Source organism: Hylobates moloch, unplaced genomic scaffold (genome assembly GCF_009828535.3).
Source record: "Hylobates moloch isolate HMO894 unplaced genomic scaffold, HMol_V3 SCAFFOLD_10, whole genome shotgun sequence".
NCBI classification, from domain to species: Eukaryota; Metazoa; Chordata; class Mammalia; order Primates; family Hylobatidae; genus Hylobates; species Hylobates moloch.
This window is the reverse complement of record NW_026652285.1, coordinates 33,408,910-33,430,916: the sequence shown is the minus strand read 5'-3', so window position 1 is coordinate 33,430,916 and position 22,007 is coordinate 33,408,910. Positions and strand designations below refer to the sequence as shown.

Genomic DNA, 22,007 nt, shown 5'->3' with positions numbered 1-22,007 from the left:
CCATCCCCCTTCCCCACAGGAGTCAACCCTACTGGGATCTTACTGTTTAGGAGGCTTTGACTACCGGGTCCTGGGCCACGGGGTCCCAGTTCTCATTCTCCAGAAGTGGAGCTTTGTGCTCTAAGCCTTGTCAGGATAACCTTTCTGTCCACGTATTTGGGAAGACCTGTGAGCTTGCAAATAGCACACTGGTTAAGGGAAGGAGAAAATACCTAATCACTTTCCATTTCTAATGAACTTAGAGTGAGCCCTGCCTTGACTGTGAGAACAGTATGAATCAGTCAGGTTCGAGGCTACCAGGAAAGCAGAAGCAAGCGTCATACACCCCAGTCCGACAGCATGTCTGGTGGAGGAGTGGAGGCCCTGGGGCCCCATGCTGGATCCAGGCAGGGAGGGCACTGGCAACTGTGGGACCTCTGTTGGAACTGGAGCTCCAGCAAGCACACCCAGGACCAATGTAGGGAGACCAACATTTAGCACTTTCTCACACCGGAGCTGTGTGGCTGCCTTGGAAAGTAGTGAGTTCCCATCACTGGGGATACCCATCTGGTGGATTTCAAGCGCCAGGTAAAGATCAGCCTACAGCACTCCTGAGCTCCATTAGGCCCTGAGATTTGGGGCTTATTAAAATTCCGTAAGAGGACAGGGGAAGAAAAGGGCCTTCTGATTAGTCATTGCTGAAAAGTTGCTCTAAGACAGAAGTTACAATGTCTGACTTTGGTGGCCTCCCTGGGCTTCCCCTGCTGGTACCCACCACCACTTGGGAACCTGTCCGGGGGTGTGCCTGAGGGGTGCCTGGCAGGCTGTAAACAGAACAGGGGGAGATGAGTCACTGAAACTTTATAGATCTCTTCTTGGAAGCCCTTCAATTCTGCTGCAAATCATTTTTTTGTTTGCTTGTTTTTGGAGATGGAGTTTCGCTCTTGTTGCCCAGGCTGGAGTGCAATGGCACAATCTCTGCTCACTGCAACCTCTGCCTCCCGGGTTCAAGCAATTCTCCTGCATAGCCTTCCGAGTAGCTGGGATTACAGGCATGCACCACCATGCCTGGCTAATTTTGTATTTTTAGTAGACACAGGGTTTCTCCATGTTGGCCAGGTTGGTTTCAAACTCACAACCTCAGATGATCCGCCCGCCTTGGCCTCGCAAAGGGCTGGGATTACAGGCGTGAGCCTGGCCTGCTGCAAACCATTTTGACCCAGGCCATGAGTACAGTTCTGAAGAAACAAATGAATAAACAGCGTATTTGGCCCACATCTGTGGCAACCTCTGATGAATAAAAGAACCTTGACATCACTTATCCTCTCAGTGACCCTGGGAAGCACCTCTGGCACTGTTGGAAGAGCCAGGCCATGGTACCTGTCCCAGTTCATTTGATTCCACAGGCATTTATGTCACATCTGTTCAGAGCTGGGCACTGGGCCAGGAGCTGCTGCCACAAAGATGAGGGAGACACAGTCTCATCTTTACAAAGCTCACACTCTAGCTGGGGGATGATGTCCCTAAACGGTTAAAGGTATAATGCAGAAGAATAAGTGCTGTGGCAGAGAGAAGCACACTCATCTGTTTTAGGAACACAGAGAAAGGGAAATCAGTGAGGGCTTCCTGGAAGAGGAAGGCCCTTCAACATCATTCGTAGTACTTCCCCATAGTTAATATTAATGGTAGCACTTTGTAGATTATGAAGTACTTTTGCAAGCATCATTCAATTAAACTTTTTATTTTGAGATAATTGTAGATTCATATGCAGTTGTAAGAAATAATACAGAGGGCTCCTATACACCCTTTACCGAGTATCCCTCCACAATAACACCTTGTGAAACTATAGTATAATAAATTGACACTGATAGACATTGGGTCCAAGATACCGGCTATTTCTACCACTGCAAGGATTCCTCCTGCTGTTTTTTCAGTAGACATTTTCAAAGTATTTATTTATGAGTCTGGCACTGGGGACTCAAAAACTGAAACGCAAAAGGCCTGCCCTCCGGGGCTTTATTCCGATCTCCCCTCTGGGCTTTCTCACAACCTTGTGAGGTAGGTCACATACCCCCCTTACAAATGAGAAAAGGTGCCAAGAGTGAGAGGTGCCTGGCCTAGTTTCACACAGCACAGACTTGGCCATGTCAGGCTTGAAGTCTGTCCTTCTGGCCCCAGGCATGGTGGAATTCCTCAGCCACGCTGCCTCCCCTGGTGGCTATCAGGCCTCTGGATTCGGGGACCTGAGGTCAAACGGGCAACATCTTCACCAGCCCACAGAGGGAACCTAAGCTCTTCCTGGGCCCGTATCAAGAAGAACCCCATTCCACAAAGTGAGGACCCCATCTGGGTGGGCACAGACTTTAGTGAGCCAGAAGGGCCCCAGTGGATTTGGTCCATCTCCCTCATGACAGATGGAGTCACTGAGGCCTGGCAAGGGAAGGGTCTGGCCCCAGTTGCATGGGAGTCCAGGGCAGAGCCAGGTCTCCAGGTCCCTTGCCAGCCCATCAGATCCATTGTAATCAAGGCAGAACTACTCCTTAACATACACTTCTCCAGGTGGAGTTTTGTGAATCCAGTTTTAAAGAATGCAGGGCATTCCTCCTTGCAGATTCAGTGCTCTTTCCCCAGCTGGAGGAGGATAGTGGATGTGTGGCCAGCGCCCTTCATGGAGGAGTGTCTGAGCTGTACTCTCAGGGGTGGCAGTAAAGTCCCCTCCAACTCTAGCTCTGCTTCCAGGTAGGGGACCAGCGCTGCACATGGGCTGGGCAGCAGGACTCCCCTCTCTGAGCTCTAGTTCTGCATCTGTCCACATTCCAGGACTCCCGGGGCACCATGGACCTGCAAGAACTTTGCAAACTGGAAAGTGCTAGGCAGGCAAGAGGACTTAGCCTTCTTGTGTTTGGAACTTTGGCATCCCTGAAGATGCAGGATGATGGCCTTCAAGGAGCAGGGCAGGGCGCCAGGAAGAGGAGGCAAGAAAGCAAGCTCCTGGCTGTCCTTGGTCTCTTGCGTTCTCTCGTTATTCCACAGGTATTTGTTGGATGGCTGATGAGCGGTGGCAGGCGGTGCCATGAGTCAAATATGTGTGGTTTAACTTTGTTTATTTTAACTATGGAGACTTTTTTTCTTTTTCTTTCTTTTCTTTTCTTTTTCTTTTTCTTTTCTTTTTTTTTTTTTTGGGTCTCCCTTTGTCACCCAGGCTGGAGTGCAGTGGTGCGATCTTGGCTCACTGCAACCTCCGCCTTTGGGGTTCAAACAATTCTCCCACTTCAGCCTTCTGAGTAGCTGGGATTACAGATGCCCACCACCACAGCCTGACTATTTTTGTATTTTTAGTAGAGATGGGGTTTCACCATATTGGCCAGGCTGGTCTTGAACTCCTGACCTCAGGTACTCCACCTGCCTCAGCCTCCCAAAGTGCTGGAATTACAGGTGTGAGCCACCATGCCCAGCCATAATTATGGAGACTTTCAAAGTAGACTTGGAGTAATTTAATCAGCCTCCAAGCACCCCTCCCCCAGATTCAACTCATGACAATTGTTGCACTGATATCCCTCCCCCAACACACTCCACTTATCTTTTAACGGCTTTATTGAAATATAATTTTTATATCATAAAATTCACTCATTGTAAGTACTTGAATCAATAGTTTTTAGTAGATTTAAGGAGTTTTGCAACTATCGCCACAGTTTGGTTTTAGAATAGTTTCATCACTCCAGAAAGATCCCTCATGCTGGCTTATAGTTAATCTCTGATCCCACCCCCATCTCCAGCCAATCATGGATCTGTGCTCTGTGCCTGTAGATTTGCCAATTCTAGCATTTCTATGGGCTATCCTTTATGTCTGGACTTTTTCACCTAGCATAATGCTTTTGAGGTTCATCCATGTTGTAACATGTATCAGCACTCCACTCCTTTTCACTGTTGAATAGTATTCCATTGTGTAGATATACCACATTTTATTAACTGTACTTTAGTTTTCAACAAACTTCAGACATTATGTCACTTCATCTGTAAATATTCTAGAATGAATCTTTAAAAGACATGATCTTTTATTAATTTATTTATTTGAGACAAGGTCGTCCAGACTGGAGTGCAGTAGTGTGATCAAGGCTCCCTGTGGCCTCAACCTCCTGGGCTCAAGTGATCCTCCTGCCTCATTCTCCAAAATAGCTGGGACTACAGGTGCATGCCACTATGCTCAGCTAATTTTTAATTTTTTTTTGTGGAGATGGGGTCTCATTATGTTGCCCAGGCTTGTCTCAAACTCCTGGCCTCAAGCAATCCTCCTGCCTCAGCCTCCCAAAATGCTGGAATTACTGGTGTGAATCACAGTGCCTAGCCACACAAGACCTTTTAAAAAGCATAACCACACCACTATCACATCCACAAAGTTAGCACATCCATTCATGTCATCAAATACTCAATTGGTGCTCATATTGCCAATTGTTTCATTATATGTTATTTTTTTTTTTTTTTTTTGAGACAGAATTGCACTCTCTTGCCCAGGCTGGAATGCAGTGGCTTGATCTCGGCTCAGTGCAGCCTCCGCCTCCCGGGTTCAAGCAATTTTCCTGCCTCAGCCTCCTGAGCAGCTGGGACTGCAGTCACATGCCACCACGGCTGGCTAATTTTTAAATTTATAGTAGAGACGGGGTTTCACCATGTTGGCCAGGCTGGTCTTGAACTCCTGACCTCAGGTGATTCGCTCACCTCAGCCCTCAAAGTGCTGTAATTACAGGTGTGAGCCACCACGCCTGGCCATGTTTTTTTTTTTTTTTTTTTTTTTTTTAATGATTTCTTTTACAGTTTGTTTGAATCAGGGTCCACATTGTGACCTATCGATTTGTCTCTAAGCCTCCTTTAACCTATAGGTTCACCATCTCTCTGTTCTTGACTTGCCATTCATTTGTTGAAGAGGGAATCTAGACTTTGTCATGTGGCCAGTGATAGAGGCAAAGAGCATCAGCAGTGGAAGGAGACTTAGAGGTCCTCCAGTGAAAGTCCTCAGACAGGTGGGGAAGCAGAGGCCAGTGAAAGGAGGGGCTTGCAGACCCCTCTGGCTGCTCAGCCTCAGTCCCTGGAGCCAGGCCCTGGAGACACGTCTCACCCACTCCAGCTTCTGTCCTCCCTCTGGGTAGATATAGAGGTGGGCAGGTGTCTGGTCCTTCAGAATGGGAGTGGTTGGCCTGGCTCTGGCCCAGCTCCCAAGGGACACCTGTGGCCTGGCGGTGAGCCTACAGGAGCCCAGCAGGTGACAGGGAGGCCTCCTGGCCCCAGGTGGCCATCTGAGGTGACCAGCCCTGCAGCCTTGCCCCATGCACTGCCCTCCTTCATGCTGCCCTCCTTCTCACATGTCTGTGTTTCTTTTCTCCTCCATGCTATGGCAGTGGTGCCCCGTGCTGATGAGACAATACTTGGTGCAGCCCCGGGCAGTCCTTTTCCAGGTAATTTCCTAGGGACCCAAATGATGCCCAGCGCAGGCTCTCCTGGGGCACGTGCCTCCTTGAGTCCCTTGCTAGAATTCCTGAGCCTCTCATATTGCTTAGTTTCTAAAGTGCTGTCCCTCTCCTTATCCCTCAGAGTCTCATGATTGTCAAAGTAGGCAGGCAGCTAGGGACTAGAATTAAAATTTCATTTTACTCATGGTGAAAATGAGGTTCATAGAACTGGCCCAGCTCACCTACAGCCACACAAGTGAGAAAGGGGCAGAGCTGGGACAAGAACCCTGTGTTATCACTCCTAGTTCAGTCTTTTTTCCCCCACTGGGTCAAAGGCTATCAATGATGCAGATAAAAATGAACTAAGGGCCAGGCACAGTGGCTCATGCCTGTAATCCCAGCACTTTGGGAGGTTGAGGTGGGTGGATCACTTGAGCTTAGGAGTTCAAGACCAGCTTGAGCAACATGGTGAAACCCCATCTCTACAAAAAATTAAATAATTAGCTGCTGGGTGTGGCAGCGTGTGCCTGTAGTCCCAGTTACTCGGGAGGCTGAGGTGGGAGGATGGCTTGGGCCTGGGAGGTTGAGGCAGCAGTGAGCCATGATTGTGACACTGCACTCCAGCCTGGGTGAGAGAGCAAGACCTTGTCTCAAAAAAAAAAAAAAAAAAAAAGTAACTAAGGACATCCAGCCCTATCCCTGTATCTCAGTTTTTCTATGTTGGGAAATATGACCCTGACTGTCCTTCTATTATAGTTCTGATATTTGAGAGGACAAGCTGTTCCATCATCTGGAGCATGGTGTCTGTGAGGACGGTGCACATACCTTGGGCTGGTGGTCTTGACCTTGAGGTCCTATAAGAGTCTGTGGCGGCTGGGCATGGTGTCTCACGTCTGTAAATCCCAGCACTCTGGGAGGCTGAGGCGAGTAGATCATCTGAGGTCAGAAGTTCGAGACCAACCTGACCGACATGGTGAAACCACATCTCTACTCAAAATACAAAACTTAGCTGGGCGTGGTGGCGGGTGCCTGTGATCCCAGCTACTCAGGAGGTTGAGACAGGAGAATCACTTGAACCAGGGAGGTGGAGGTTGCAGTGAGCCGAGATTGCACCATTTCACTCCAGCCTGGGCAACAGAGCGAGACTCTGTCTCAAAAAGAAAAAGATTCTGTGGCAGCAGGCAGAGGAAGTTTTATCCCAATGGTTGCATTGCAGTGGGAAATCTGTGAATTGCTGACTTCAGTTCATTTCTGTTCCTGGGTCATGGTCAAGGACAGCACCAGGGTGCCCTGATGAAGAGGGAGAAGAAGCCTAAAATGACATCCTAAGAAAGAACCCCAAGGGCTCAGAAAAGTAGGAAATGTAGAACACAGCTGTCGCCTGTGATTCTTAGGGGCTGGGGTTGGGAGGGGGCAATGTACCCAAGTATGTAGGTGCACCAACACACTTACACATCTGTGACTGTGTGTGTACCTCTGCACCCCACCACTCAGCCTTTGGCTTCGAAAAACTGTGAGAAATGGAAGTAGAATGCCATTGTTACCAGGAAAAGAGGCACCAGGAATTCCTTTCCTCTTCTCTTTCTTTCTTTCTCTCTCTCTCTTCCTTCCTTCCCTCCCTCCCTCCTTCCTTCCCTCCCTTCCTCCCTCCCTCCCTCCCTCCTTCCTTCCTTCCTTCCTTCCTTCCACCTTTCTTTTTCTGTCAGTTCACCTTTCCCAGCCTTCACTTTCACAAAGAACTTGAGGTGGCCTGCAAAATAAGCAATTACGTGTATCTAAGTTAAGTTTGGGAAAAAAGTTCAGAAATTACATAGAGAAAAGGGGAAGATCATTGTGCCAGGAGCCAGCAATGATGTGCTCATGGTGGTTGAACACTGAATTTGACTGAGTTTCCTGGCAGTCAAAGCCAAAAGAGATATGCAGTGGTTTGCAGTGTTCTTGTTGTTTAGTCAGAGGCAGATTAATGACTCACCAGGGGAAAAACTTCACTGGTGTTGAATTGTAGGAGGGATTGATAAGGAATTTGAATATTTTAGTGGGCAGTGTCCCCAGAGGTTTTAAACAATCTTCTTTTTATGGCTGTTTTCTTTTTCTGCCTCATAAAAGTGTTGAATGCCTGATATTCCATCAGAGACTGGTGAAAGCACTACCCAGGGGCTTTAATATGTTGGATAGGGATGTGGCTTTCTGGTGACCTGACTTGATGTGGGGCAGAGGTGGAAGGAGGGCAGGGGATGTTAGCGGATCACTTAGTGCTGTTGTTCAAACACTTCCTAGTTAATTTTTGAGTGTTGTAGCTCATAACATGCTACTGAACCATTATTCATTCATTCATTCAACAAGCATTTAGGGGGCGCTAAAGATGTTCCATGTTCCACACTCTCAAGGTGACCTGGAGGGAGACAGACAAACAGCCACTCTACATGGTGATAATGGATGTCTGTGCAAAAAGCCACGAAGTATGGAAGCATAGACAAGGGAGAGATTGTTTCTTTGTAGGAGTGTGGAGCTCAGGAATGGCTTCACCAAGGAGGTGACATGTGAACTGGGTCTTGTGGATAATGTAAGAGTTCTCTAAGTCACAGAGTGAGATGGGCCCTCCAGGCGGAGGTAGGACAGTGCCTGGAATGGCTGAGGAGCTGTGGTGTAGCAATGTTCCAGGGAACCCAAGAGATTGGGGAGAATGCAGTTGCCTTTAAAAATCACAGACACCTCAAAAGGACAAACAGTGATGAGGACTTAGGGAACGATTAAACACCAAAACTAAATGACATCTTCCCCTGGCTCATGCAGGAGCAGAGTAAGAACTGAGGGAATCCCACCAAAGAAGAGAGGCTGGGCTCTGGGCAAGCCCTGCAATGTGGTGATGGTGAAAGGCACAGACGGCCGGGTGCTGTGGCTCACGCCTGTAATCCCAGCACTTTGGGAGGCTGAGGCAGGTGGATCACTTGAAGCCAGAAGTTCAAGACCAGCCTGGCCAACATGGCGAAACCCTGTCTCTACTAAAAATACAAAAAATTAACTGGGTGTGGTGGCATGTGTCTGTAATCACAGCTACTTGGGATGCTGAGGCAGGAGAATCGCTTGAATCCGGGGGACGGAGGTTGCAGTGAGCCAAGATCGTGCCACTGCACTCCAGCCTGGGTGACAGAGCAAGACTTTGTCTCAAAAAAAAAAAAAAAAAAAAAAAAAGAAAAGAAAAAGAAAAAGGAAAGGCACAGATGGTGAAGTGCAGCTAAGGACTCGTTTCCGAGTGTCCCACCGTCCCCCAGGGCCTGGCTCATAGGGAGGTTTGCTTTGCTTTCTGGGAGCCAATCATGGTTGGACGCCTGGATTTTCGGACCTCCTACTGCATGTATAACATAAGTTGAAGATTTCTTGTCTTAAAAAGATTATCCAAACCCAACTTTTGAAGTGGCTGGACGAGCTTTGTTTGATACTGAATTTGTTGACTAAAACAAAAATCAAATAGCAAAACAAACCTCTTCCATCTGGAAATTAAATATGTGAAGAGGCAGGATATATCCCTGTTGACCACCCTTTCTGTGGTTCTCTTAAACCCAGGTTGGCTCTGCTTTCTTGGGGAAAAGAAAGGCTTTCCCCTGGAGACCCAGCAGCCCAGCCCATGTCAGAGAGAAGAGGCTGAGGTCTAGGAATGGGCCAGGCCCCAGGGTGGGCTGGGGAGGGGCGCAGGGGCACTGACTCTCGGCTGGGATGCTGCCTGGCCCTAGCAATAGCACTCCCTCCTTCATTCACCCAGTGTTCATTGTGCAAGCCCTTCACAATCGAGTTCCAGCTAGTCTACTGTTCCATCTTTCCCCATTACACTCGCACCCCCTCTAACTATTGCATGTGCACTATTTCTGGGTCACTCCTGTCCTATTACCTCTGAGCCTGACTTCGGCTGTTCTCAGTCTTGGGAGTTAGGGATTGTTCACTCCCAGGTTAAATACAGCCTGCATCAAGAAACCCTTCCTGACCACTTCACACCCCATATACATTAATGACTCTGTGCTCTTGTCCCTCTTGGTTGGAATTTCTGGGCCAATGTGTCTTCTCTTGGGGTTTGTCGGTGAGGGTCAAAGAGTGTGTCTGGTCTTCACACATCATATTGCATACAACAGGGCTCTGTAAAGGTTGAATGAACGCACACCCACTATGCTCAGGCCTTCACTAGGGCATTCGGGAACACAGAGAGGAGGGAGGAACTGGGACCTACCCCTGGGGGCCCAGAAACTCCAGAAGATGCCATCTAGGAAGACCCTTGTCAGAGGCATTTTGACCTGCCATCTTTGCACACAGCAATGAACTGAAGGAGTTGCTTCCACTGAGTGGAATTCTAAATTCATGCCCGATTCATTCTCAGAAAATTAGGAGGCTAATGCCACGACCAAGTCTTGTTCTACAGAAGAGGAAGTCTAGACAGCAACCTTGTTCCAATAGCTCTTGCTGCATGGAATGAAGGCAGTATTTTCCAAACTTTGCTGGCTGTGACCTATAGCAAGAAATACATCTTAATCTCTACCTCGTACACACATACCCACTGACATGGAACCAAAGATTCACAAAACAGGACTTATCCTTTCTATGTGGGAGATCCTTGGATATTTTTTCTTCAATTTCATTTATAAAAATGTTGGGACCAGTGAGTTGATTTCACTGTGTTTTAATGGATCAGGTACTCACAGTATAAAGATCATTAGGGTCATTGTCAAGGTTTTGGAGTCAGAGGGACCCAGGTTTGAATCCTGGCTTGGGCACCTAGAAGCTGTATGAACTTAGTTAGGCAAGTCATTCCTACGCTATCATAAAAGCCTCAGTTTCTTCATCTGTAAAATAGGGATGTCATAGAGCCTGCTTCAAGGGGTGACTGTGAGGATTAAATGGGATAGTACAGCTAAAGCTCCTGGTACAGAGTGAATGCTCAGTGAGTGTGAGATTTTAATGCAGTTGTGAAGACTGTGGTTGTTATTGTTCTGGTGCCACTTGGTGGGGCCAGCAGAATGAGGGTGGGACTCACACTTCCTGGGGAATGGTGGTCATGAAAGACTTCTTGGAGGAAGAGGCAGTGAGACAGGGCAGCAGGATGACTGGGTCCCACCACTAACCCCACAGTGAGCAGGAACCCTGTGTGAGCATCCCAGGCCAGAAAAGGCACTCCTCCTTCCATGAAGGGCAGACTTGTTCCCAAGGATTTTTGGCTGGGCCTAGAGCTGGCCACGTTAGATGCCTTTGCCTTCACATTTAGGTCTCTAATCCACCTGGAATTGATTTTTGTGTCTGGTGTGAAGATCCAATTTCTTTTTTCTCCCGTTTCTGAATGGATAACCAGTTACCCCTGCTCTGTTTATTAAAGAGTCCATCCTTTCCTGCTGATTTGTACACCATCTCCTTCATATATCACAGTTCCGTATGTGCATGGATCAGGGTCTGGACTGGATTCTGTTTCATTGGTCTATTTATCTATCCCTGTGCCAATACCACCCTGTCTTAATTACTGTAGCTCTATAGCAATTCCTGATGCTTGGTAAGCCTGTCCCCCTGGCCTTGTTCTTCTCCCTTAGAAGGACCTGGGCTTGCTTTGGGCTTATGCTCTTCTCCACATGTTTCAGAACCAGCCTTTGACAGATGAGGATCGAAGAGCCCTGGGGAACTCTGGACATGCTGTTCTCAGCACGAATCATCTATAGCCTGGGCCTGCAGCACCTCCTGGACTCACTGCTGCCATCACCCCCAGTTGAAACTTTAGCTGCCCAGGAAGTAATCTCTGATTTGAAGAGAAAGACACCAGGAATGTGCCTGAGTCCCAGTCCCTTCTGCCTGCTGCCCAGTGGCTCTTTTGGTTTCCCTCCCAGTGGCTCAGTCATCGTCATTTTACTCAGGGTGCTTGCAGCTCCTTCCAGAAGACTGCTTGTTTCTGTGTCCCTCCCTGACAAGGACATAACCCTGGACCAACATCAGCAATGCCAGGGTCCTGGAGGAAACTCCCCACATAAAATCTTCACATGCACAAACAAATTTGTTGGCTTAAGTGTTTGCAAATTCCTTCCTCCCTCCCTCCCTCCCTCCCTCCCTCCCTCCCTCCCTCCCTCCCTCCCTTCCTTCCTTCCTTCCTTTCTTCCTTCCTTCCTTCTCTTTCCCTTCCCCCCTCACTCTCTCCCTCTCTCCCTCCCTCTCTCCCTCTCTCCCTCTCTCCCTCCCTCTCTCCTTCCTTCTCTTTCTCTCCCTTCCTTTCTTCCTTCCTTCCTTCCACCCTCCCTGCCTCCCTTCTCTTTCCCTCCTTTCCTTCCTCCCTTCCTTCCTTCCTTCCTTCCTTCTCTTTCTTTCTTTTTTTGACAGAGTCTTGCTCTGTCACCCAAGCTGGAGTACAGTGGCATGATCATGGCTCACTGCAGCCTCGATCTCCTGGGCTCAGTCAATCTTCCCACCTCAGCTTCCCAAGTAGCTGGGACTACAGGTGAAAGCCACCACACCTGGCTAATTTTTGTATTTTTTTGTAGAGACAGGGTTTCGCCATGTTTCCCAAGGTGGTCTTGAACTCCTGGGCTCAAAAGATCCACTCGCTTTGGCCTCCCAAACTGTTGGGATTACATGCGTGAGCCACTGCACCCAGCCGCATATATTTTCTTTACCTGAAAATAGGCCCTGGTGTGGGGTGGGGTGGGAGGAAGAGACTTCTCACTCGTGCTTATAATTTAGTCTATCCTTCGGTTGAAAGATCCAGGTTGGTGCCTTTGCTGCCTTCTCTGGAGACCATTCTGACAGTGGCTTGGATGACAAGGAAATGACTCATTGCAAACTCTGATTTTGTGAAATGGCTTAAAGAAAGGAGCATGACTCATGGGCTAAATACACATGGTTGGTGTGGACTTGGTAAATTAGATATGTGCACCCCATGGTTTTCAGCATACAGGTGTTTACCTGCTTCCAGAATTCAAAAACACTTGCCAAATGGTGGCTCAGTTAGTTTGCCATATTGGATTAGGGTGGGAATTCATGGTGACCCACCCCAACTGGTATTCTTCCCTGTTGATAGTGGGTAAAGCCCTCCTCCCCTTGAGCCTCAGTTTATTCATCTGTGAAATGAGGATTTGGACTGGATGATCTCCCAGATTCCTCTTACCCCTTGTTTCTGTGATTCTACTTTTGTGGTTTAAGAGCACAGAAATCAGAAACCATTCTTTCCATTCTTTTGGCAAGAAGACACTTATTTCTGCCTTGCATTTTGTTATGGACCCTCCATCCCTGCACTGAGGAGTGTGGGGTCTCTGGCCGACTGGAGCTGGACGAGGGCAACATGCAGGCCAGAGGGAGCAAAGTTTGGATTCTTGTGAAGTTGCACTGAGTCCTGCCCACCTCCTCTCCTGGGAAGAATTGTTGATTCTGGACAACTGTCTCGTTCCACCAAGCTAACTCTGCCCTTTCAACACTGGAGGTGTTCATGAGCCCCTTGTGGGCCTTGGCACAGGCATGGACTAACCCGGCTTGGTGGCTGAGCTCAGAACGTGGAGTTGGCATTTGACTAAGGTACTGTGAAGTCTTGGTGCTGAGACGTCTCTGTTTCTTCTTTCAGACCACAGAGTATTCAGCCATGGCCTCGCTGGCTGGTGGGCTGGACGACATGAAGGCCAATCTGGCCAGCCCCACCCCTGCTGACATCGGGAGCAGTGTGCCAGGCCCGCAGTCCTACCCCATTGTGACAGGTGAGGGCACCTGGGGCATGGGGGACGAGTGAGGGAGGGAGAGAGAGAGAGAAGTGTGTGGTGGGAAGAGTGGCTTCTTGGTATGTTTGGATGTGATTGGCCAATTTTGTTTTAACGAGGTTATGAGGCCTGGGAACAGATCAGGTGCTGGGGCCAGGGTTGCAGCTGTGATGAGACATGGTTGGTTATGGTTCCAACAAAGCTGGGGAGAACAAATGCCAAATGGACTGTGGGCTGGAGGGGACTTGGGGCGGGGGGCAGGAAACCTCCTGCCAGAGGGGCCCCCATGGGTGGGGCTGAGTGTTCAGAGGCCTAGGGTTTATTTCTTTCACAAGAAAGGCCAACCTGCTGGGCACCAACCTCAAGGAGGAATGGGATTCCTTGCAGATTGTTGTTGGCAGGCAGAATCTGAGTTAAGAAGGGTAGGCGGTGTAGGCTGGAAGGTGCTTGGCGGATGCCAAGACTCTTTAGCTGTCTGTATAGAGATTGGGAGTGTGGGTCCTGGAGGTGCACTGTTGAGTTTGATCATGCCATTTACTAGCTGTGCAGACTTGGGTGAGTCATGTATGCATTCTGGGCTGTGGCTTTAAGCTGCACAGTGGGACTAGTGCTAGCACCTACTCCAGGGGGCTGTTGTGAGGATTAATTTGTTCGTATGTGGAAGGTGCTTGGACTCTTGTCTGGCACGCGGTAAGCACCCAATACCTGTAGCTGTTAGGATTCTTCTGAGAACCCTCTCCCTGTGGCAGGTCACCATGGGGCTTGCTGGCTTGCTGCTGCAGAAGGGCTGGATGCGCGGGCCAGGACGGGCAGACCCCTGGCCCAGCTGTGCTGGGATAACATGGAACCGATTCCATTTGGACAGACTCAGCTGCCAGCCGTTGGTTGTCCAACCAGGCAGGCAGGAGGCCCTCTCGGGTACTGCACAAATAGACAAGGGGCTGGTGGGCCACACTTGGGCCAGAGCTGTGGGTCTGGTTTGAGGTAGCAGGATGCCCATGTGGGCTGGTAGGCAGGGCACAGTGAATAGTGACAGTGACACGGGACTCGTAGACATGCAGGTGGACTGTGGGTGCATCAGGGAAGCTGGGTTAGACTCAGGTTACAACAATGGAGGGGGGTCACTTAGGCCAAAGCAGCAAGACAGGGAGGGCCCAGCTCCGAGACCTGGGCTGAAGGGTCAGCACCGAGGCTCAGGCAGAAGAGAGGGGCCCTATTTGCAGCTCTGAGCACCACGTGAGGGCCAGTCAGGTGGCAAGAGTGACTTTATCCCCCATCCACCTGAAGTGGGCCAAGAGCCTGGAGTGCAGCCAGGCCTGAGGTGGGAGACGTTAGCGAGGGGCAGGGAGCCGGGGAGCCCCAGCTGGAGTAAGCCTTTGCTGACCCCACAGGTGTCCGAGGAGGTCCCCTCCCCTGGTGTCACAAGAATCCATGACGAGACCTCTGAAGGCACTCCCATTTCACAGACACAGAAACCAAGTCTCAGGGAGGGGCGGTGGCTCGCCCGGCATAAGGGGTAAGGGGGAGTTAGAGCTGGCCCTCTGGCTCCTAGATCCTGGGCCCTTTTTCCTCTTTTTCAAGGAACTACAAATAATTATAGAGGTGGGCATGGCAGAGCACAAAGAAGCCTGGATTAGTGAACAATAATAGAAACTGGCACTTCACTGAGCACTTACTAAGAACCAGGCATTGTGCTAAGTGAACTCACTTAACCTTCAGAGGAACCCTGGGAGGTGGGACTTTTATGATCATGTCCATTTCACAAATAGAGAAACTGAGGCTTGGGGCAGTTGAGTGGCTTGTCGAGATCACAGCTGGTGAGCAGTGGAGTTGCAGTTGAATGCCAGGGCCCGTGCTGCTGGCCACGCTGCCACACAGATCAGCTGGGGCTCATCCAGCAAGGTCACTGCCTTGCTGTCTGACTCTGGACACATCTCTGAGCCTCCGTTTCTCCATCTGTAAAAGGGTCCTGGTCTCTCAGGGTCCAGGTAAGGATCAAATGAGATCCCAGAGGAGACTGTTCTGCAGAAAGGAGGGTTTGTTACTGGGATCAGAGTTTATGAGAAGATTGGGTAGGCAGATCACAAGAAGATGTTATAGGCTTACATTGTGGGTTTGGTTCCAGGATACTGCAATAAAGCAAATATCTCAGTAAAGTGAGTCACACACATTTTTTGGTTTCCCAGTGCGGATAAAAGCTATGTCTGGCTGGGTGCAATGGCTCACGCCTGTAATCCCAGCACTTTGGGAGGCCAAGGCAGGCAGATCACCTGAGGTCAGGAGTTCTACACCAGCCCAGCCAACATGGTGAAACCCCGTCTTTACTAAAAATACAAAATTAGCTGGGCGTGGTGGTGCATGCCTGTAATCCCAGCTACTTCAGAGGCTGAGGCAGGAGAATTGCTTGAACCTGGGAGGCGGAGGTTGCAGTGAGCCAAGATCGCGCCATTGCACTCCAGCCTGGGCAACAAGAGCGAAACTCTGTCTCAAAAAAAAAAAAAAAAAGCTATGTCTATACTATACAGGTTAAGCATCTGAAATACTCCAATATCTGAAACTTTTTGAGTATGACATGAAGCTCACAGGAAATGCTCATTGAGGCATTTCAAATTTTGGATTTTCAGATTAGGAGTTGAACTGGTAAATATAAAGCAAATATTCCAAAATCCAAAATGATCCAAAATCTGAAACTCTTCTGGTCCCACGCATTTTGGATAAGGGATACTCAACCAGTACTATAGTCTAGTAAGTGTGCATTATGTTTTTTAGAAGACACATACCTTAATTTAAAAATACTTATTGCTAAAAAATGCTCGTAATCATCTGAGCCTTCAGTGAGTCATCTTTTTGCTGGTGTCTTGCCTCGATGTTGATGGCTGATGGCTGATCAGGACGGTGGTTGCTGAAGATTGGGGTGGCTGTGGCGATTTTTTAAAATAGACAACGATGAAGTTTCCTGCATCAATTGACTCTTCTTTTCATGAAAGATTTCTCCGTAGCATGCGATGCTGTTTGATAGCACTTTATCCACCATAGAATTTCTTTCAAAATTGGAGTCAGCTCTCTCAAAACCTGCCACTGCCCTACCAACTAAGTTTATGGAATATTCTAAATCCTTTGTTGGCATTTCAACAATGTTCACAGTATCTTCACCAGGAGTAGATTTCATCTTAAGAAACCACTTTCTTTGCTTATCCATAAGAAGCAACTCCTTATTCACTAAAGTTTCATCATGACATGGCAGCAATTCAATACATCTTCAGGCTCCACTTCTAATTCTCATTCTCTCTCTATTTCCACCATATTTGCAATTACTTCCTCCACTGAAGTGAGTCATTTTCAGCCCTCAAAGTCATCCATGAGGGCTGAAATCAACTTCTTCCCAACTCCTGTAAATGTGGATATTTTTAACTTTTCCCCTGAATCATGTATATTCTTTTTTTTTTTTTTTTTTTTTTTTTGAGACAGAGTCTCGCTCTGTTGCCCAGGCTGGAGTGCAGTGGCATGATCTGGGCTCACTGCAACCTCTGTCTCCCGGGTTCAAGCAATTCTCTGCCTCAGCCTCCCGAGTAGCTGGGATTACAGGCACCCGCCACCACACTTGGCTAATTTTTGTATTTTTAGTAGAGACGGAGTTTCAGCATCTTGACCAGGCTGGTCTTGAACTCCTGACCTCATGATCCACCCTCCTCAACCTCCCAAAGTGCTGGGATTACAGGCGTGAGCCACCGTGCCCAGCCGAATTGTGAATGATCTTAATGGTATCTATAATAGTGAATTCTTTCCAGAATGTTTTTAACGTACTTTGTCCAGATCCATCAGAAGAATCACTCTCTCTGGCAGATATAGCCTTACAAAATGTATTTCTTAAATAAGACAACTTGAAAGTTGAAATTGCTCCTTGACCCACAGGCCACGGAATGGATGTTGTGTTAGCAGGCATGAAAACAACATTCATCTCCTTGTACATCTCCATCAGAGCTCTTGGGTGACCAGGTGCATTGTCAATGAGCAGTAATATTTTGAAAACAATCTTTTTTTTCTGGGCAGTAGGTCTCAATGGTACGCTTAAAATATTCAGTAAACCGTGCTATAAACAGATGTGCTGTTATCCAGGCTTTGTTTTTCCACTTATAGATCACAGGAAGAGTAGATTTAGTATAATTCTCAAGGACTCAAGAATTTTTGGAATGATAAAGGAGCATTGGCTTTAACTTAAAGTCACCAGCTATATTAGCCCCTAACAAGAGAGTCAGACTGTTCTTTGAAGCTTTTGAAGCCAGGCATTGACTTCTCCTCTCTAGCTATGAAAGTCCTAGATGGCATCCTTTTTCAGTATAAGACTGGTCTATATTGAAAATCTGTTGTTTAGTGTAGTCACCTCCATCAATGATCTTAGCTTGATCTTAGCTTCTACATCAGCACTTGCTGCTTCACCTTGCACTTTTATGTTATGGAGATGGCTTCTTTCCATAAACCTCATGAACCAATCTCTGCTAGCTTCTAACTTTTCTTCTGCAGCTTCCTAACTTCTCTCAGCCTTCCTAGAATTAAAGAGAGTTAGTACCTTACTCTGGATTAGGCTTTTGTTAAAGGGAATGTTGTGGCTGGTTTATCATCTTCTTCTTCTTTTTTTTGAGGCAGAGTCTCACTCTGTCACCCAGGCTGGAGTGCAGTGGTGCAATCATGGCTCACTGGTCTTGACCTCCTGGACCCAAGCAATTCTCTCACCTCAGCCTACTGAGTAGCAGGGACTGCAGGCGTGCACCACCATGCCTGGCTAATTTTTAAATTTTTTGTAGAGACAGGGTTTTTCTATGTTTCCCAGTCTGTTCTCAAACTCCTAGGCTCAAGCAATCCTCCCACCTCTGCCTCCCAAAGTGCTGGGATTACAGGTGTGAGCCACCATGCCCATCCTGGTTTGAGCTTCTATCCAGACCCCTCAGACTTTCTCCATATCAGCAATAAGGCTTATCATTCATGTGTTCACTGGAATGGCACTTTTAATTTCCTTCAACAACTTTTCCTTTGCATTCACAGTTTGGCTGTTTGGTGCAAGAGGCTTTGCTTTTGGCCTGTCTCAGCTTTGGACATGCCTTCCTCACGAAGCTTAATCATTTCTAGATTTTGATTTAAAGTGAGAGATATGTGACTCTTCCTTTCACTTGAACACATAGAGGCCATTGTAGGGTTATTGATTGGCCTAATTTCAGTATTGATGTGTCTCGGGGAACAGGGAGGCCCTAGGAGAAGAAGAGAGATGAGGGAACAGCCAGTCGATGGTGAGCAGTCAGAACACACACAGCGTTTATTGAAAGTTTGCCATCTTATATGGCACAGTTTGTGGCTCCCCAAAACAATTAGAATAGTAATATCAAAGATCACTGATCACAGATCACCATAACAGATATAATAATAATGAGAAACTGTGAAATGTCGCAAAAATTACCAAAATGTGACCCAGAGACAGGAAGTGAGTGCATGCTGTTGGACAAATGGCACTGATAGATTTGCTTGACACAGGGTTGCCAGAAACCTTCCATTTGTAAAAAAATGCAATATTTGTGAAGTACAATAAAGTGAAACAGAATAAAACGAGGTGTGCTGGGCATCCTGCCATTTATGCACATGCCTCTTTAGGTAGAAAATAATCCTGTAAAAGTTGAGGCTGTGGTTGCCTTTCTGAGAATCTTGTCTACAGAAGTGGTCAACTGGAGGCCAGCTGGCCAAAGGGCTAATCTAGCCCACAGACATGTTTAGTTGGGGCTACATAGAGCTTTTTCAAAATTTGAGTCAATATTTAGAAAATAAAAGTCTGGATTTTGGGATTCCCTTGCAAAAACTGGAAAATTTGGCCACACTAGGTCATATTCCCACATGGTCACAGTGGTTGGGGTTCAGTAGCAGTAGCTGCTGCCCCTTAAGACAGGTGCCCATGGTCGCCACTCAGTTGCTTCCTCATTTATCTTACAAGCCTGGCAAGGAATTTGAGTTGAACTGATCTAGAAGATTGGTGCTAAGAACCAGCTCAGTGGCTTAGCTGTCCTGGGGTCTGCAGGAGAAGCCTTCTTTGTTAGGCCCAGACAGGAAGTCTGGGCATGGATTGGGTTTTAAAGTAAACCCTTGACCAAAGACCTGTTTATACTTTGATTTATCCATTTTAAAGTCTCATTATAGAGTAGAAAAAAATATAAACATTCCGGGCCTAAGTCAAAATTATGCTTAATTTAAAAATGTTAGAAGTATTCTAATTATCAATATAATATATATTCTTATAAGCAAACAATAGTTAGCTAGAAAACATAATAAAAGAGCTGGGTGTGGTGGCTCACGCCTGTGATCCCAGCAATTTGGGAGACTGAGTCAGGCAGATCATTTGAGGTCTGGAATTTGAGATCAGCCTGGCCAACATGGTGAAACCCCATCTCTACAAAAAATACAAAAATTAGCCAGGCATGGTTGTGCACACCTGTAGTCCCAGCTACTAGGGAGGCTGAGGCACAAGAATCACTTGAACCTGGGAAATGGAGGTTGCAATAAGCCGAGATCACACCACTGCATTCCAGCCTGGATGATGTAATGAGACTCTGTCTCAAAAAAAAAGAAAACATAATAAAAGAGAAGACCCCACTAACTGTAACTATATATATAACACCTGGGAAGAAACTTAAGTTTAAAACTCCCTTAAGGGTCATAATAGAATAAATAAAGAGATGTAGTTTATTCTTGGATAAAAAACTAAATGTCATAAAATGCCAACTCCTCCAAAGTAATCTATTAATTCAAAATAATTTCTATGAAAATACCAACAGATTTCTTTTGACTTTATCAAAATGATGCTAAATAATAAATTAACAGTGACAGCTAGAAAAATTTTAACATAGAGAAATGAGTAAAAGTCTTAGCATATTTAAAAATATCTGATAAAGCTACAATAACTAAAACTGTTTGTTACTGAAACTGAAGTAAACAGACAAAAGGACCAGCATAGAGAATTCAGAAATAGGTCCAAATATACTTGGGCATTCACAAATGCAGCATTTGAAATCAGTAGAAAAAAAGATAAATCATTTATTTAATGATGTTGAGACAATTGGGCCAGTTGAATACCTACCTCACTCTTTATATTAAAATAAAATTCAGGTTGAACAAAACCTTCAAATATCAAAAATGAAGTCATAATAAAACTAGAAAAAAAAAAACCTCAAGGGATTTTTTTTTTTTTTTCAATCTCACTTTGTTGTCCAGGCTGGAGTGCAGTGTTGCGATCACAGCTGACTGCAGCCTCAACCTCCTAGTGATCCTCCTACCTTAGCCTCCCAAGCAGCTGGGACCACAGGCATGCACCACTACATCCTGGTAATTTTTTTTATTTTTGTAGAGACAGGGTCTCCCTGTGTTGCCCAGGCTGGTTTTGAACTCTTGGGCTCAAGTGATTCTCTCACCTTGGCCTCCCAAAGTGCTGGGATTACAGAAGTGAGCAACTGTGCCTGGCCTGGAAATTTTTTTATAATTTTAGAGTGGGAAAAGTCTTTTTTAAACTATATTCCAAATACAAAAGACAAAAGAAATAAATTTAAGTATTAAACATTTAAATCTTTTGTATGTATATGGAAGAACATCCAAAAGACAAAGAACAAAATGAAAAAAAAGTGTAGAATACAGATGACAAAAAGCTAATTTCCTCAATATATAAAGAGCTTTTAAAAATGAATAAGAAAAAATCCTTTGCCCATTTTTTTCTACTGATTTTTTTTCTTAAAGTTTTGTTCAACCTGAACATCTTTTCATAGGGAAAAAATGCAGGTGCCCAACAGTATATGAAAACGTGTTCACCTGACTCATAACTTTAAAACTGTAAATTAAAACAATCACGAGACACTTAAAAACATCTTAACAAAGATTAAAGTTCAGTGTTGGAGATAGTATGAGAAACATATCTTTTCACACACTGTTATAAGAGCATACATTGATGCAATCTCTTTGGGAGGGAAACTTGGCAATATCAATCACTTTTCTTTTTTTAGAGCTACACGTACTGGAATGGCATCTATCAAAATTTTAAATGCACATGTTTATTTGCTTGACTCAGAACTTTTATATGTACTTTTAGGAATGTATGTCACAGGTATAGTCACATAGATGCACAATGATATCTAGATATGTATAATCCTTACAGAATTATTTATAATGGTAAATAAAAACAGACAACGCAACATCCATCAACAGGAGCTGGTTAAATAAATTATGTCTCTTTCACACAATAAAATACTACACAGCCACTAAAAAGAATTAAATAGGACTATCTGTACTGATGTAAATAAGTGTCTAAGATATATTTTTAAATAAATATTAAGTATTTAAGTATTTCATTTATATGAACAATGAAAGTTTTTCATTTGTATGAAAAAATATAAAGGATAGACACACAGATGCATGTGCGTGTGCACACACATCAGATGCTTGTATGTGAAGATCCGGTGGGAGAGCTTTGAGCTCTTTCCTATGCTTTTTGGGGCATTATGGTGCTGTAGTAGGGATGCATTGCAGTCGAGTTCTCCACCCAGTTCCACCCAGCATCCGCTTGGGATAGCGTATATTCACAGTGCCCCTTTACTCTCCTGAAATTACATTCATTAAGAATGTAGGTCTGTCTTCACAACTAATTTCAAATAAAATCAAAACAATGCCCTATGAGGTAAATGAGATGGAAGCAAAGTTATGTATAATTAAATAATATGTACTTTGATATGTAAATACTCTGTATGTTTAAACTGCAAGACATAATGAAGGTGTCCAGGGCTTTCTCCGTGCACAGAATCACAGTGAATGCAACAGCCCCAGACATAGCCTTACGCACAGGTGTGGACTAGGGACTAAT

The 22,007-nt window shown here is 46.1% G+C and overlaps 1 protein-coding gene across 4 annotated transcripts in view; it reads left to right on the top strand.

Annotated features, from left to right (window-relative positions):
* The window catches only part of PAX5 (paired box 5), a 199,635-nt gene that overhangs the window by 96,903 nt on the left and 80,725 nt on the right, over positions 1-22,007 (top strand). For all 4 annotated transcript variants that reach the window (XM_032164173.2, XM_032164172.2, XM_032164170.2 and 1 more), the window contains exon 7: positions 12,997-13,126. In XM_032164173.2, coding sequence (XP_032020064.1) covers positions 12,997-13,126 — 130 coding nt within the window. The remainder of the gene's footprint in view (positions 1-12,996; positions 13,127-22,007) is intronic.